Here is a 16126-nt window from a genome sequence, read left to right as displayed (position 1 = left end):
TGTCATCCCAGTCATAAGAGAGTGACATTTCATTTCTCAAATTGAAAAGCCATTTCATAGCCAGGTGTGGTGGTGTACCCTTTAATCTCAACCCTCAAAAAGCAGAGGCAGGTGGATCTCTGAGTTCGAGGTCTACAATTTGAGTTCCAGGGCTTCCAGGGCTTACAGAGAAATAAAACCCCACCCCAAAAGCCATTACATAGCCAGGCATGGTAGTGGGCTCTGACCGTGATCCCAGCTATTTAGGAGGTTGAGGCAGGAGGATTGCTTGAGTCCAGGAGTTCCAGATCAGCTGGGGCAACATAGCGAGGCCTTGTTGCAATAATTAACTAACTAAATAATAAATGAAAGATAAATTTAAAAATACAATTTGAGCTGCGAATTACTGGATGGGCAGAATCCTGGGGAGGCCAGATGACCAGAGAGTGAAGACTTTGAGAGGTGACAGACCCGCCAGGAGGCTGGCACAGAACTCTGGAAGCAAAGGGACGACTGCTCTACCTATCCCCAGACCTCACAATGGGCTGAGGCAGAACTGATGGACACAGTTAACCCAACCAATGACAGCAACAGCGTGACCAGAGTGGAGGCATGAGTCTGGGCGGTGGGTGGGGTGCATGCACCTGTGGCACCCCCATCGCCTGCAGCGGGCCTTCATTTTCCCAAGGAGATCCATAGTTAGCAGTGTGCAGTCATCTCTAGGAGCCGACCTTTCTACTCTCCCCTCCACCACCACACCACACCAGCCACTAGGGAGAGTCATTTCATTTCTCAAATTAAAAATCCATTTTGTGCCGTGAATAATGGATGGATGAGCCCAGGGAGGCCGGGCGGAGGGCAGGGAGCTGGTGGTGGTCTAGGAGATACCACAGAACAGTTGGGAGACCAGGGCATTGACTGGATAGGGTGTATCCCAGTACTGACACAAAGCAGGGGCCAAGGTTCTATCCCACATGGTATAGAGTGGGGACTGACCATAACTAGGTCTGAGACTGGTTGGTCTGGCTTTGAGTGGTAGCTCTCTTTTAGGGCAAGACAGGTAGCATCTTGGTGAATGTTGAATAGCTGTGAGTCCTTAGTGTGAATGCTGCTGTCCCAAAGAGTGCCAGAGATGGGCTACTGGTGTTCCTTCCTAGAACCCAGACCCAGTGATGCCCCATCAGCAGAGTTGTTGAAATATGATCTCAGCTCATGTGGGAGCAAAGAACTGCTTCCAGAGGCTTCTCTGCTGTCCCTTGCACCCCTTTGTGCCTTCTCTGGCTGCCATGAGCCCTCTCTCCCCAAGCTGGGCTTCTAGCGTCTCACTCGGGGCTCTGCTGGTCTCAGGTAGGCATGGCCGTGCCCTGTCACTCTCTTGCTAATCAGTTCTGGAGTCACCTAGTAATTGAAGGAGGATCTCTGAGAACCCCAGAGATGAAGAGAGCAAGGAGCTGGAGTTCAGATCCCTGGGTCCCATTCACCTTCCTTTTCTGAAGACAGGCAGGAGAAAGAAGGGGATGGGTGTTTGGACCGTTTCTACGGGCAGCCTGACCGCTGAACATGTCAGGGTGACAAGGACCAGCTGGTTCTCAGCTAACTCCAGCTGACTCCGTTCCTGCACTCAGGACTGCTCTGTGTGGAGAACAAGATGTTGAACAGAACAGGTAGACTGGGAGGCCCAAATAGACTGGCTGGGAGATAAATGAATGATCAATGGTAGCTGGAGTGTGGGAATGGTAACCGGATGAAGGCAGTGCAAGGGCTGACCCCGAGGCAGGAAACAGAGGAAGGGACTGAGGACCAGGGTCCCCATCCTCCTGTGGCCGCAGTGGAAAGTCCCCGGGGACGCAGGTTTGCCTCTGTGCCTTCCTGTTGGAGTAGTCGGTTTCTTGAGACAATATCCATTTTTATATTTCTTGGAAATTTCACGGCATTCATTTCGGGGAAAATAAAAGCTGTCATTGCTGGAGAAATGATACCAATCAGGGCCTGAAAAGGCTGGAAAATTATCCTCCTGGAGATGGAATGTTGAGGGGAAAATGCAGATTAAAAGCACAAAGAGCCACTCTGCCACCGCCCTGCCCTCCCCTCCCCCTCATGGAAACACAGCGTTTTGCGTAATTCCATTTCCCCTCGGTAGAATTAATTGGACCTGAGAAGAAATGCATGGGGCAGAGGAGGACCTTAGGATGGCCTGACTGAGAGACTTAAGAGATGGAGAAGATAGACAGACTGGACAGGCAGGAGGTTGGTAGAAGTGGCTACTGAAGGCTTGTGACTGGTGGCCAACTGAAGAACATCCCCGGGGGAGGGTGGCAGGACACTGGACACATTTCTTCATTCCCACCTCAACATGGATTCCATCATATGGGTATTCCCCAATGTCTGAAACACTGCTTAGGCCAGGGCTGCAGGCAGGAGCCACGGGGCTGCAATTGTTGCTGGTGTGTGGTCGTTTGCCAGGGAAACAGGAAGAGATGGGTAAGGCAAGGCAGGGAGAATCGATTCCAGAAACAGTACCAGTCCTTTAGGAAGCTGCTAGCTCTCTGTCACCTGCGGGCATCACCTTCTGGATACAGTGGAGAGGCAAAGATGGTTCTGCCTCTTGGGAGGAGGGAGGGACAACATTTCAAAAGGAAGTACAACTAGAAGCGGTGGAAGGCCGGGTAAATTCACCTCATGCAATCCCATGAGTAGTTCTGAGCGAAGTGGGGTGAGATCCCTGCCTCTCCCAGCCTACAGCATCCTTTTCTTGGCCTTTCTCCCTCTGTGGGCCAGGGACTTCCTGGCAGTGATGGCAGCGGGAAGAAAATAAGATTGAGGAGGCCGCAGCCTCAGCCTCTTCTTGCAGCCTCCCCAGCTAAGTGAAGGGCACTGCACCAACCACAGACGGGACAAGCGTGAACACGAGGACAAAGAAGAGCTGATGCTGAGGGCGCCTGGCAGAGTGCGGGGCAAGATACATGCTCTTCACCTGCGCCTCCCACAGCCCATCTGAGTTCTCCCTGGGCTGAGCTGCTGTGGGCTCGGCCCAGACGGCCCTGTCGCCTCTAGATCTCTAGCTTCAACCCCTTTACCGCAGACTGTAGGTGGCTCCAAGCGGAGGCACCTCATCAGAAGGGACTGCCGCTTCCTCTTCCCGGGACAGATCCGGACTCCGGAGTTCTGGAGCCTGAAACTGATGCACCACCCTCAGGAGCGTATCTCGGCGGTCGTCATCCCCACCTCCGCGCTGCGGGAGCTGACAGGTAGCCCGGAGGGAAGCAGGGAGAAGGAGGGGTGCAGGGGGCGGGAGGAGGAGGGTGGAGCCGCCTGCGCGCCCCCTCCTTCGGGGCCGGCGGGCGGCGCGGCGCGGCGGCAGAGGAGGCGGCGGGCACACGGAGCGGCAGCCAGTACAGCTCTGCTCCAGCTGAGGCCGGGATTTGCTCCCGACTCCTCGGTCCTCGTCCGGCCCAGACGCGCACCTGCCGGGTAAGTGTCATTTGGGTCCACTGTCGCCGAGGTCACACGTCCCAGCCACCTCTGGGGCCACCGCGGTCGCTGAGCCGAGCTCCTTGGCTTTGTCTGTGTCCTCCCGGCTCTGGTTCCAGCTGCGGCTGCGGCTGCGACTCCAGGTCTCGGCTCTTAAGCTCCGTTGGCTGCACCGCGCGACGCAGGAGACTCCGAGCTCAGGGCCGGCTTAGAAGAAGGGGTGAAACTTCGCCCAACTTTGGGTTCTGGGGAGAACCTGTTGACGCCAGGAATGGCCCAGGGCTGCGATGGGTGGCAAATGATGAAACCAACCTCTGGTCAGGGCCGTCGGGGGGTGGGGTGGGGTGGGGTGGGGGCTGGAGTGTGCCGCTGCTTGGGAAAAAGGCTGGTGGGCTTTGGGGCTACTGAAGAGAAACAGTCAGAAGCTGGCTTGGGAGTGGTCCTGCAGACCTCCCCGAGGACAAAGTTTGGGTATCTGATAGCTTTTTAGTGCAGAAAGCAGGAGGTTTCAGGGTCCGCATAGAGGCGCCCCTGACCACACCTCCTTTCTCTGGCTTCTGCTTCCCCCCTCCCCCACCGAGCCTCGATTGGATCAGATGATGGGCAAGAAAGGCAAAGGCAAGGGTGAAACAGGTTGCTAGTGAAGCCCCACTTTGTATCCGGTGCTCTTTTGCCTTGTGTCAGGGCATCCCAACTCTGCGGTGACCATGCCGGGACGTGGGAAGACAGGTTAAAAGGCTCCTATTGCCGTACGAGCTTGTGGCTACTGAGCCCTCCTCTTTCCTTCTTCCTTGGGTGGTGAAGTGAAGTCAGGCGCAGGCTTTGGTTGTGGATCACAGGTGGCCTCCATCTTCTTAAACTAACCTCCATCCCTTGTTCCTGGGTCCCCCTCGCTTTCTAGGGCCTCTCTGAGCCTGCTAATGTTCCCTTCCTACAGCTGTGACCAAGGGTCATGTGGGCGCCCATCAGAAAGCCCGAAGATAGAAACAGCCTATAGCCGACCAAACCAGGCGTGTGTGGCCACAGCCTCAGCACCATGGAGGCCCCATATTCCATGACAGCACACTACGATGAGTTCCAGGAAGTCAAGTATGTAAGCCGTTGTGGTACCGGGGGCGCCCGAGGGACCTCGCTGCCTCCAGGCTTCCCGAGGGGCGCAGGGCGCAGCGCTAGCGGGGCCCGGGCCGGGCTGCAGCGATGGAACCGACGCGAGGTGTGCCTGCTGTCGGGGCTGGTGTTCGCCGCCGGCCTCTGTGCCATCCTGGCGGCCATGCTGGCACTCAAGTACCTGGGCCCGGGAGCGGCGGGAGGTGGTGGAGCCTGTCCCGAGGGCTGCCCGGAGCGCAAGGCCTTTGCGCGCGCCGCCCGCTTCCTGTCTGCCAACCTGGACGCCAGCATCGACCCGTGCCAGGACTTCTACTCGTTTGCGTGCGGGGGCTGGCTGCGGCGCCACGCCATCCCCGACGACAAGCTCACCTACGGCACGATCGCTGCCATCGGCGAGCAGAACGAGGAGCGTCTGCGGCGCCTGCTGGCGAGACCCGCGGGAGGCCCCGGCGGCGCTGCGCAGCGCAAGGTGCGCGCCTTCTTCCGCTCGTGCCTCGACATGCGCGAGATCGAGAGGCTCGGACCGCGGCCCATGCTCGAGGTCATCGAGGACTGCGGCGGCTGGGACCTGGGCGGCACGGCCGATCGCCCGGGGGCGGCTCGCTGGGACCTCAACCGACTGTTGTACAAGGCGCAAGGCGTGTACAGCGCGGCCGCGCTCTTCTCGCTCACAGTCAGCCTGGACGACAGGAACTCCTCGCGCTACGTCATCCGAGTGAGTGTGTCAACCCCACCCCACCACCGCAACCCCTGCGCTCCGCCTGAGACCTGGGACCCCTTGGCGCCGCGTGCCCCAAGCTCGATCCCGCGCCCGAGATGCGGGTTCGGACTGCGAGGGGCGCGGGGAGGAGCGGAGCACGCGGCGGGCAGAGCGCGGGAGGAGGGCGCAAGTAATTTCCCTGGAGTAATTGCGGTGTTTAGCTGAGCCGCGGGAGCCGCAATTCCCAGTCCTCAGGCAGGCGGGGCTCCGGGAGTGGGGAACCGCGGGCTACCGCCCTGAAAGATTGGGGTTGAGCAGGAATTCCAGAGGTGCCAACTCCCAGTACAGCGCCGCCCCATGGTGTCCCTACAGGTGGAGAAAGTGAAGGCTGTTGGGGAAGGAGTGAAGGGTGGGTTCCACAGAGGCATCTTAAGGACTAACAGCGATGGGGTTCGGCTAGCCTCTAAAGAAGAAGGGAGGGCTTGGTTCTTGTGCTCCCGCAGCTTGTGGCAAAGGATCTATGTTTGAATCATCTTCTCTTTTGTGACAGCTGGGTGGGAACGCTGGAAAAGTGGCCATTCACTTCTGACCTGTAGTTCCTGTTTTCCTCCTCAGATTGACCAGGATGGGCTCACACTGCCAGAAAGAACCCTGTACCTAGCTCAAGATGAGGAGAGTGAAAAGGTGCCTGGGTATGGGGTGGGGCTTCTGGAAAGGAAGGGTCTCCATGAAAGAGCCCCAGGGGTGTCTCCCTCAGCTAACTGAGGTACTCCTGTCCTGGTGTAGATCCTGGCAGCTTACAGGGTGTTCATGGAACGACTTCTCAGACTATTGGGGGCAGATGCTGTGGAGCAGAAGGCTCAAGAGATCCTTCAACTGGAACAGAGGCTGGCCAATGTGAGCAGGAGGGGCTGGGAGCTCCTGGGACTGGGACCTGGGCAGGGAGCCTAGGTCAGGCCCCGGGTCTGTCTGGTCTCCACTCCAGATCTCGGTGTCGGAATATGATGATCTCCGTCGAGATGTCAGCTCCATGTACAACAAAGTGACTCTGGGCCAGCTACAGAAGATCACACCCCATGTGAGTGTCCCCAGACCTGGTGGAGGGGTGATGCAAGGGCTGGGATGGCAGGGCACCTTCCTTAGGTATGTCTGAGGCCTTCCATGTCACCCCCACCCCATGCCCACTGTGCCTTTGTTGCCTCTCTTTGACCCTTTTGCTATCCCTTGTTTTCCTATCCTTGGCCCCACAGTTGCAGTGGAAGTGGCTGCTGGACCAGATCTTCCAGGAGGACTTCTCTGAGGATGAGGAGGTGGTGCTGCTGGCCACAGACTACATGCAGCAGGTGTCCCAGCTCATCCGCTCCACACCCCGCAGGTGAGGCTGCCAGTCCCTCACCCCTGCACTCCTGGCTCCGGGCCTCTCCTTCAGCAACCTAGAGCTGCCCACTGGGTGACCTCCCTGTCTCTGCTGAAGCTACCCTTCAGGAGGTGGGTGGGAGGGCTGGGATGGGAAGCTGGTACGCTCTCTTCCGCTGTGGGAGACTGAATAGCCTGGGGTTCCCTTGAGCTGCCCTCACCTCCTAGGATGGTGAGGCAGAGAGTTTGAACATCACTCAGGGATTTGTAGCTAAAGTCATACTGCACGTGTGTGTGTGTGTGTGTGTGTGTGTGTGTGTGTGTGTGTGTGTGTGTGTGATTTTTGGGGGAAATCCTGCTAGTCTCTGCACATTCAGGGAAGGAAGAGAAGGCCATCTAGGCAACCATCTCTGAATGCTCGGTGTCCCATACGAAAGTAGGAAACGATGCTGGCCCATCAGGGTCAGGCTTAAGGATTATTAGCAAGATCATATTCTGCTGTATGTATGGTGGAGCTTGGGACATTTCAAAGTTGATTTCTGCCTATCTAAATTGACCTCTTTCATCTTTTTAGCGGGCAGGGTAGGGTACTGGGTCCTATCCTAGCTTGGGAGCACAGGGAGGTAGGGCCAGGGTGACCTTCCTGCATGCCTGTCTGGACAATCCTGTTTTACCTGGCCTCCAGGATCCTACACAACTACCTCGTGTGGCGTGTGGTGGTGGTTCTGAGTGAGCACCTGTCCCCACCATTCCGCGAGGCACTGCACGAGCTGGCCAGAGAGATGGAGGGCAGTGACAAGCCCCAGGAGTTGGCCCGAGTCTGCCTGGGCCAGGCCAACCGCCACTTTGGCATGGCTCTCGGTGCCCTCTTTGTACATGAGCACTTCTCAGCTGCCAGTAAAGCCAAGGTCAGGCTGCCCTGGGTCTAGGGTGGGGGTGCAAGTGGTGAGCTCGGTGTGGACAATGGAAGACCCCATGCTTCCCTTTGTGGCTCAGGGCATAGGTTGGGCATAGGGCTTAGCTGTCCCTGAGGATCTAGGATGCACCTCCCTGGGAAGCTTGCCTGCAGTCAGCTGCAGGTGGCTTGCTCTGCCTTTCCCCTGAGGGTCCTCCTTAGCCTTGATCAGGAGACATGATCTTAGAACTGGTCAGAATTGTGCTGGGATGGTTCCTTCTTTCAGGTTGGAAGCTTGCTCTCACGCCGCTGAGTGTAGGGACCTGCTTGCCGTGTCTCTCCTTAGCGTTCAGCTTGGTGCCCTATACTGAAGAATTAGATGATAGGAAACCTTTGGTACCCGGGGCGGGGGTTAGGTCAGCTTTACCTTCCTAGTTGACTCTCCATCCCTGGTGTCTGACCCTCAGGTGCAGCAGCTGGTGGAAGATATCAAGTACATCCTGGGCCAGCGCCTGGAGGAGCTGGACTGGATGGACGCCCAGACCAAGGCAGCCGCTCGGGCCAAGGTGAGATAGGGTCTGAATCCCAGTAGTTGGTTCCACAAATACTTGTTTGAGTGCCTACTGAGTATCAGGCCCAGGGAATAAGAGGAGGAAAGAGGCAAAGATACCTTTATGGGATTGTATGGAATTGTCCGCTCTGCTCGGTCCTACCTTCATCCCAGTCCCAGGCTAGTCTGAAGCTCTTTTTATTATTTTTATTTTTATTTTTGGCCTGGGAGAGGCTGTCTCCTGAGGCCTGGGTCCCTTGCCTCTCACCTGCAGCTCCAGTATATGATGGTCATGGTCGGCTACCCGGACTTCCTGCTGAAACCTGAGGCCGTAGATAAAGAATATGAGGTAAGCAGGATTCCACTGCCCCCAGGCCCCAGGGAAACCCACCACGAGACCGGGAGGGGTCACGGTTCTTCAGGCAATGGCCTGGCCCTTCCCCAGCTCACGGCTGAGCATTGCCCATCCCCATGCAGTTTGAGGTCCACGAGAAGACCTACTTCAAGAACATCCTGAACAGCATCCGCTTCAGCATCCAGCTGTCCGTCAAGAAGATTCGACAGGAGGTGGACAAATCCACGTGGGTGCCTGGCCCTGAGCTAGGGGTCAAGGAGGGCCGTGAGGAAAGCGGGGCGTGCTGGCATGCGGAGTACATGGACCTGTGTAGAGCACAGGCGAGGAGACCAAGGGGAGGGCCTAGCCCGAGGGAGGCCAGAGGATGCTCTGTTAGAAGCTAGCTGTGTTATCAGGACCACCTTGAAGGATGCTAGGATGTGAGGATCCCGGAGAAGTGGTATGCACCCTCCCGGTGACTCTGGCCTCCCGGCACAGGTGGCTGCTCCCTCCACAGGCACTCAATGCCTACTATCTACCCAACAAGAATCAGATGGGTAAGGAGATGTGTCCCGCCCTGCCCGCCGCCCCGGGGTGGGCCTGAAAGTGCATGTGTTTCCCAGTAACCGTACCTTCCTCTCAGTTTTCCCAGCTGGCATCCTGCAGCCCACCCTGTATGACCCCGACTTCCCACAGTAAGTAGGGAACTTAAAGGGTGCACTGGGTCCGCCAGCCCTGTCTACAGGTGGCAGGTTGTGGTATGTGTGTGTGTGTGTGTGTATGTTGGAGGAAGAACCGAGTGATTTTAGCCACAGACCCTGGGTTCCCATAGTTCCGTTTCATGTCACCTATGGTTATTTGGAAGAAATTGTATGCAACAGCTTCCTGACTATAACTATTGCTGCAATAAAATACCCTGACCAGAGGTAACCTGGGGAGGAAAGGGTTCATTATTTACACTCCCAGGTCACAGTTCAGTATTGAGGGAAGTCAGGGAAGAGCCCACGGAGGAATGTTACTTCCTCACTCTCTAGCTTGCTCTGGCTCCCGATCAGCTTATCTCCTCAGACATCCCAGACCCCCTGCCTAGGGATGGCCACAGTGGACTGACTGGGCTCTCCCACATCCATCATCAATCAAGACAGTCTCTCAAAGACATGGCTACCGGCCAATGCGAGTCGGACAATCCCCCACTGAGGCCAGCTCAGATGACTCTAGGCTATGCCAAGCTCACAGCCAAAGCTCACTAGCATATCTCTACCCGTTTTAGGCTCAGAAAGCGAGGGAACTTAGAGATGAGAAAGGAGGCCTAGCCCTCAAGTGAATTCCTGAGCTTCCTTCCTGCTTCTTTTAACTCACAGCCTCCACCAACTTTGTAAGATGTTATTGCCCAGAACGCGGGTAGACATGTAGTCACTGGTACCTTTCATGGAGCCTGTGAGGAAGCTACGGGACACATGCCCAGGACCTTGGAGATGCTTAGACCACTTAGGCTTCCCTGGCCACCTGTCAGGAACAATAGGGGCCTGGGCAGCAGTGTGGGGCTCTCAGAGGGCAGGTGAGGGCTAGGGCCTAACCTGCCGCTGTGCGTCCAGGTCTCTGAACTACGGGGGCATTGGCACCATCATTGGACATGAACTGACCCATGGTTACGATGACTGGGGTAAGACCTGAGAGCATCTTGGGGGAGGGGAGGACAGAGAGTGGGAGAGCCATAAGGGATGAACTACGTGCCCAGCCTGGCCCTAGAGTGAGGCTCACTCTTGGTATGCTGGCATATCCGTCTGTTGCCCACAGGGGGCCAGTATGACCGCTCAGGAAACCTGTTGCACTGGTGGACAGAGGCTTCCTACAGCCGCTTTCTGCGCAAGGCCGAGTGCATTGTTCGTCTCTATGACAACTTTACCGTCTACAACCAGCGGGTGAGACCTTGCCACCTTTGCCGTCAGTGCCCCTTTGGCTGGCCGCAGACTGGAAGCAGGCACGCTCACGCACATTTACATGTACCCAGATAAGGTCCCTGCACACATGCTCTGGATTCCCATGTACATGAACAGCCACATACTTCACGAAGAAGACTTGCATGGTACATGTGTAGGGGCGAGGGGAGGAAAAAGCGGTTCCTGAATTCCCTGGAAAAGGGGGAGGGGCAGGAGCTAGCTCAGGGTAGCCAGATCTGTGGGAGGCCAGCAGGCCCCATGTGGCTCCTTCTCCTTCCTTCAGGTGAATGGGAAGCACACACTTGGTGAGAACATCGCAGACATGGGAGGCCTGAAACTGGCCTACTATGTGAGCCACCAGCCTACTCTCTGTCTCTGCTGGGGAACAGGTGGATGTGGTGGATGTGTCCCAGACGAGGGACGCAGTCTCTCCCTCTTCATCCTGCTGATGCTCTTGCCTAGACCGGGGTCTTTGGGGGGAAAACAAACCAGAGCAGGTGCCACCTTCCTTGGGAGAGCGGAGAGGACTGCCTGGAGGGGGTGGCACTATTCTGGGATGGATATGCCAAAGCAGGAAGGTAGACAGGCCGGGAGTACGACAGAATGGGCGGTAGAGAGCTGGGTCTGGGGGGGAGGGGCTGGTCTTCTGGTGGGGGAGGATGGAGAAGGAACAGCATGCAGTGTGAACGCTCACAGCAGCTCCCGGCTCTCTGCACCGCCAGGCCTATCAGAAGTGGGTTCGGGAGCACGGCCCTGAGCATCCGCTGCACCGGCTCAAGTACACACACAACCAGCTTTTCTTCATTGCCTTTGCCCAGGTGGGCTGGATGGCTAGCTTGACAGGGGCTGGGCAGGGGCTGGGCAGGGGCTGGGCAGGGGCTGGGCAGGGGCTGGGCAGGGAATGCGGTGTCCCGGTTCAGTCTCAAATGCACTGGCCTCAAATGGCCATTCCCAGGGTCCAGCCTGTCTGTTCTCTTAGAGATTCCCGTCACCTGTCTGTCCTTAGAGATGATGGCCCCTGGCTTCTGCTGGGGCCTAAGTGGCGGGAAGGGGAGGGAATAAGCAGTAGGCACCTGGTTCCATTTCTTCCTCTCCTTCCCTTGGCCGGCTGGGTCCCAGAACTGGTGCATCAAGCGGCGGTCGCAGTCCATCTACCTGCAGGTGCTGACAGACAAGCACGCACCTGAGCACTACCGGTATGCCCGCCCGCCTGCCTTTCTGGGCAGCCAGTCCCCTCCTTGTGTCTGCATGGGGGCAGAGGGACAAGAAGGGACATGGGTCAACCCAGAAAAAGCCCCGGGGTAGCTGGCGAAGCTCACACTGCTGGGGTCTCTTCCCCCCCATCCCAGGGTCCTGGGCAGTGTGTCCCAGTTTGAGGAGTTCGGCCGGGCCTTCCACTGTCCCAAGGACTCTCCCATGAACCCTGTCCACAAATGCTCTGTGTGGTGAGCCTGGCTGTCTGCCTGTCTTCCTGCACGCCCCCACTGCCCTGCACGGATGACTTCCAACGGCTGCTGGGGCAGCACGAGCCCCATGCTGCCCCGCTCCAGGTCTACCTGCCTTCCAACCTCTATGTGACTGTCTTCCCATACCCTGCAGGCCTTTGCTTCAGCCAGGGCCTGGAGTTAGGGGTAAGGCTAGGTTCTGGGGGGCACTCGAGGAGATAGGAGGTCCCCAAACTTGGCTGTAGGCAGCTGGACCCCAGCTGGGGCTGGACTGTACAGGTCCCACTGCTGTGTTCTTGCTGATAAGTCTGGTCAATAAAGCTGCTGTGCTATCTATGACATTGGCCTCCAGACCCAGCCGCAGTGGAGGGTCCTGTGGGTGGGAGCCTCAGCGGGCAGCACAGCTGGGACCCTAGAGACAGATGCTGGCTCCTTCTGTTTACCTCTCTGCTAGTTGATGCTTCCTCCCTGCTCCCCACAGCCATGAGGCAGCTTCCTTCTAAGGTACCTCCAGTCCAGCCCTGTGGCCTGCTGACCTGCCTTTTACTTTTTGGGGTGATACAGAGATTTGCTGGCAATGGAAAGCCAGTTTTTCTCCCTCAATGTCCCAGCCAGGCCTCCATGTCGGCTTCTCATCCGGGAAGGTGACTGGGGCCCCAGGTTCCATCGACTTGAGGCCAGCCCCCCTAGCATCTGGCCTTCTGCAGCATGGAGTGAGGGCTCCTACATGAGCTGAGGCATGGCAGGTAATTAGCTGAGGGGCTCTAGGCACAACCAGTGGAAAGGATGTGGAGAATGCCGCCGGGGCTAGACACGAGTGCCTGCTGGTGCTGCCCAGTCATGGAGAGCAGTGCCTAGTGAGAAGATCCTCATGCTGGGTACCCGAGAGACCCCGTGTCTGCAAGGAAGGAAGTCAGTGGGCACCTGCTGTTCCTCTCAGGCCCCAGTTATCTGAACTTGGTCTGCAATGGTGTGACCCTGATGAGGGGGCAGACTCTGAGAAGGAACCTCCAGAATGGCCAGTATAGAAGGGACAGCTCTTCCTCCTAGTCCATGGTGGTCACACAGTAGCTCCAGTGTAACACCTGCATCTGCGTTACCCTCTCAGTACAGTACGTGAGCCGGGCAAGTGTAACACCTGCGTCTGCGTTACCCTCTCGGTGCAGTACGTGAACCGGGCAAGTGTAACACCTGTGTCTGCGTTACCCTCTCGGTACAGTACGTGAGCCTACGTGAGCCGGGCGAGGGCCTAGAGATTGAAAGAACGTACACAAGACCTGGGTCATTCGAAAGGAGATCAGTTATTCAACCTTGGGGAAATTCTACACCTAGCTACTGCACAAGGAATTTCCCTAGGCAGGTGGGACATCGCCACACCCAAGATGGAGTGGCAATGCCCTATAACTAATCACCAGGTGGGGCAGAGGGAGCACAGGAACAAACAGAATGTTTTTGTTGGCTGACCAGAAACTGTCCTCAAGATGAACCCCTGGAGCAGGGTTTGCCCCATAGGCCCTACACCCCAGGTGTTGGGAAAAGATGGCAAAGGGCACACTGCTCAGTCTTGAACACAAAGCCCAACTCAGAACTGCTTGTCAGGGACATTTCCATGAGGTGTGTCCCATGCTGGAATGGGTTCTGTATTTTCTTTTCCTCCTGGCCCGGGTGCAAATACAGCATGCTCCTTGGGTAGCTTGTATAGAAGGACACTCCTTGTGCCTTGACCTATGAGATAGTTTGGGGTCCTGATATCTGATATCCCTCATGTCCTAGATTCACCCCATTATTCTGTACTGGGTCTAGACAGAACCGGGGTTCCAAACCCAGCCTCCATGTCTTGACCAACGTCCCCCAGTTCTACCCAAGTCCAGTCCCTTCTGCTTCTGTGGGTGCAGCCAAGGGAGATCTCAAAGTCAAAGGCCAAGCCCCCCTCCCAACTCCAACCATGCCCTGCTGAGGACATCAGTGGGGTGCTGGCAGAGGATATTAATTTCCCGGGCTAGAGACTGTTCCTGAACAGGCAGCCTGAGTCCAATGTCATTGTTGTGTGTCACCTGCTAGACCCCAGACTGCTGCTGCAAATAGACCCTTATGAACACTTTCATCACAACCCAAAGCGATGCACATAGCAACAGGTTACCTGCTGGCTTCTGAGTCCTCTTGCCTTCAGGCGTCAGACTCTCTGTCTTCTCCTCTGAGTTCTATCAGGAGACCACACACAGCACAGGCCGTGGCTGTTCCCCTGCCAGCTAGGCCCTGAGCTGGGAACTGAGGAGATCTCCTAAGGTGGAGGAGAGAGCGCATAAACCCAGAACAACACAGACCCCCAACCCCACATCGCCTTAGGTTCCATTCTGTTTGGGTGAGGGGGCATCAGCGTAGCAGCAGCGAAGAACCTTCTAGGCCATAACGACAGGCGGCCAGGAGCCCAGAAGGGTGGTGATAGGACTGGCTCCATTGAGCTCATATTCACAGCAGGTGTACTCCAAACCGCACCCTGGGATGACAAATACAATCCTCCACTAAGTATTTAATAGCAGGGAAATAAAGGGCTGGGGACATTCTAACCGCACGTCCGTTTCCAGGCACCCACCTATTCTCACGTGCCCAGAGCTGCACGTCTCCCTCTCTGGCAATATTTCCTGAAATCGGCTGCCTGGGCCTTCTAGGCTGAATCTGATTCCAACACCCATCTTTGTGACTGGCCCTCAAACCCAGAGGTTATTGCTGTGTGACCTCAGGGAGACAGATACCTTCTCTGGGCTCCTAGCAGCGTATGAGCAAGGAAGTCCCCTGCCATATTTGACGGTGGATCCACATATGGGTCTTCCCTCTTCCCACTCCAGGGCTGCCTCTTCACAGTACCCATCATGCCTTGCTCCATCATGGCTGCCAGGCATGGTCCATGAGTATGAGCTCAACTCGGGTTCTCAAGGCCAAGGATTCTGGGGGTATGCCTCAGCTTGTGTGTGTGTGGGTATTCCTTTGATCAAGTAGGAGAGGACTTGAAGCTACTTAAGATGTCTGTGGGAGGGGGGGCATCCTGAAGGTGAGTGGTCCATCTGCAGCTTGGTGACCCTGGAGGTTGTGTGACACCCTGAAGGGCCACTGTCTGGTGCCACCAAGGCTCCAACATACTCAGTGGGGCCCAGATTTAGGTCTCTATATCCCTGTGTCTGACCTTCTGAGCTGATCCAAATGTCTCTCTCCCCTGGAGTACACTCCAGTGCCAAAGACCCTAGGTGCCATATTTTTAAAATGGTTTGACCCTTATTCCAAATGTATTGGAAGTGAGGGTCTTCCACATGGAAACTCCCCTGGGATGGGCCTCAGGGGGTGTGGTCAGGCCGGTCTGCTCCCCCGCTCCTAGACTGAGCAGCACTCAAAATCTTCTTCTGTCCCTAGTATGCCACTCATTCAAGACTGGGCCCAGTCCCAGACCTGCAGAAGGGACCATCCTCAGGGGTGCTGAAGGGGTATGCCCAGAAGGGCTGTGCAGCTGTCGAGGTGTCCCGCCTCTCTCTTTCTCTCCTTTCTGAGTTCCCTACTCCTCCAAAGCTGGTTTTAGACCCCCACCTTTTCTTGCACCAGCACCACATAAAGACTGTGTGTAATAATGCACACCCATAATTCAGCACTTGGGAAACAGAGGCAGGGTATCAGGAATTTGAGGTTATCCTTAACCACATAGTGAGTTCCAGGGCCAGGTTGGGCGTTTTCTTCAGAAAAAGAAGGGCTGGGGAGGTGGTTCTCCCAGCTGGCAAAATATTTGTTTCATGAAGGTGAGGAACTAAGTTTGGCTGTCCCGAATCGATGTAGAAGCTGGGTGAGGTGGCATGCCTAGCACTCTGCTGAAGAGAAGGAAAGCAGAGAGGGACAGATCTTAGAAGTCTGCAGGCAAGTCAGCCTGCCAAATATGGTGAAGTGCCAGGCCAGTGAGAGAACCATTCCAAACAAAGAGTGAGTGACACCTGAGTTTGTCCCCTGACCTCCACTTATGTGCTGTGCATCCATGCATGTGTATCCTCCTGCACATGTACCCCGCACATGAATGGGTGTGCACACACATGCCCCTCCCCCCACAGAGGCAAAGAGACACACACACACACAGATGACAGAGACAGAGAGGCAGAGAGACACACAGGCAAAGAGAGAAAGACACAGAGAAAGGCAGAGAGAAAAAGACACACACACACACACACACACACACACAGAGAAGACAGACAGAGAGGCAGAGAAACATACAGGCAAAGAGAGAAAGACACAGAAAGGCAGAGAGAAAAAGATACACACACACACACACACACACACACGAGAGAGAGAGAGAGAGGGAGGGAGAGAGAGAGAGA

At 56.3% G+C, this 16126-nt stretch overlaps 1 protein-coding gene and 1 pseudogene across 2 annotated transcripts; one reads left to right on the top strand and one right to left on the bottom strand.

The window, feature by feature from the left end:
- Window positions 1–2813: 2813 nt before the first annotated feature.
- LOC148123274 (uncharacterized) lies at window positions 2814–4444 on the bottom strand (annotated as a pseudogene).
- Window positions 3016–12116, top strand: Ecel1 (endothelin converting enzyme like 1). 2 transcript variants are annotated; one of them, XM_087905116.1, is made up of 18 exons: window positions 3016–3227; window positions 4388–5272; window positions 5873–5941; window positions 6044–6154; window positions 6243–6335; window positions 6508–6632; window positions 7299–7521; window positions 7976–8074; window positions 8333–8407; window positions 8536–8639; window positions 8891–8949; window positions 9036–9087; window positions 9988–10055; window positions 10190–10314; window positions 10616–10681; window positions 11055–11150; window positions 11452–11528; window positions 11682–12116. In XM_087905116.1, the coding sequence occupies exons 2-18, from the start codon at window positions 4487–4489 to the stop codon at window positions 11779–11781; spliced, it is 2328 nt and encodes a 775-aa protein (XP_087761242.1). In that variant the 5' UTR covers window positions 3016–3227; window positions 4388–4486; the 3' UTR covers window positions 11782–12116. The 2 variants fall into 2 exon arrangements, with proteins under 2 accessions (XP_087761242.1, XP_087761238.1); XM_087905112.1 differs by lacking the exon at window positions 3016–3227 and adding an exon at window positions 3326–3450.
- Window positions 12117–16126: the final 4010 nt, after the last annotated feature.

This window comes from Myodes glareolus, chromosome 1 (assembly GCF_982192425.1).
Source record: "Myodes glareolus chromosome 1, mMyoGla1.1, whole genome shotgun sequence".
Taxonomy (NCBI): domain Eukaryota; kingdom Metazoa; phylum Chordata; class Mammalia; order Rodentia; family Cricetidae; genus Myodes; species Myodes glareolus.
Note: the sequence above shows the minus strand (reverse complement) of the source record. Positions and strands in the feature narration are given on the sequence as shown.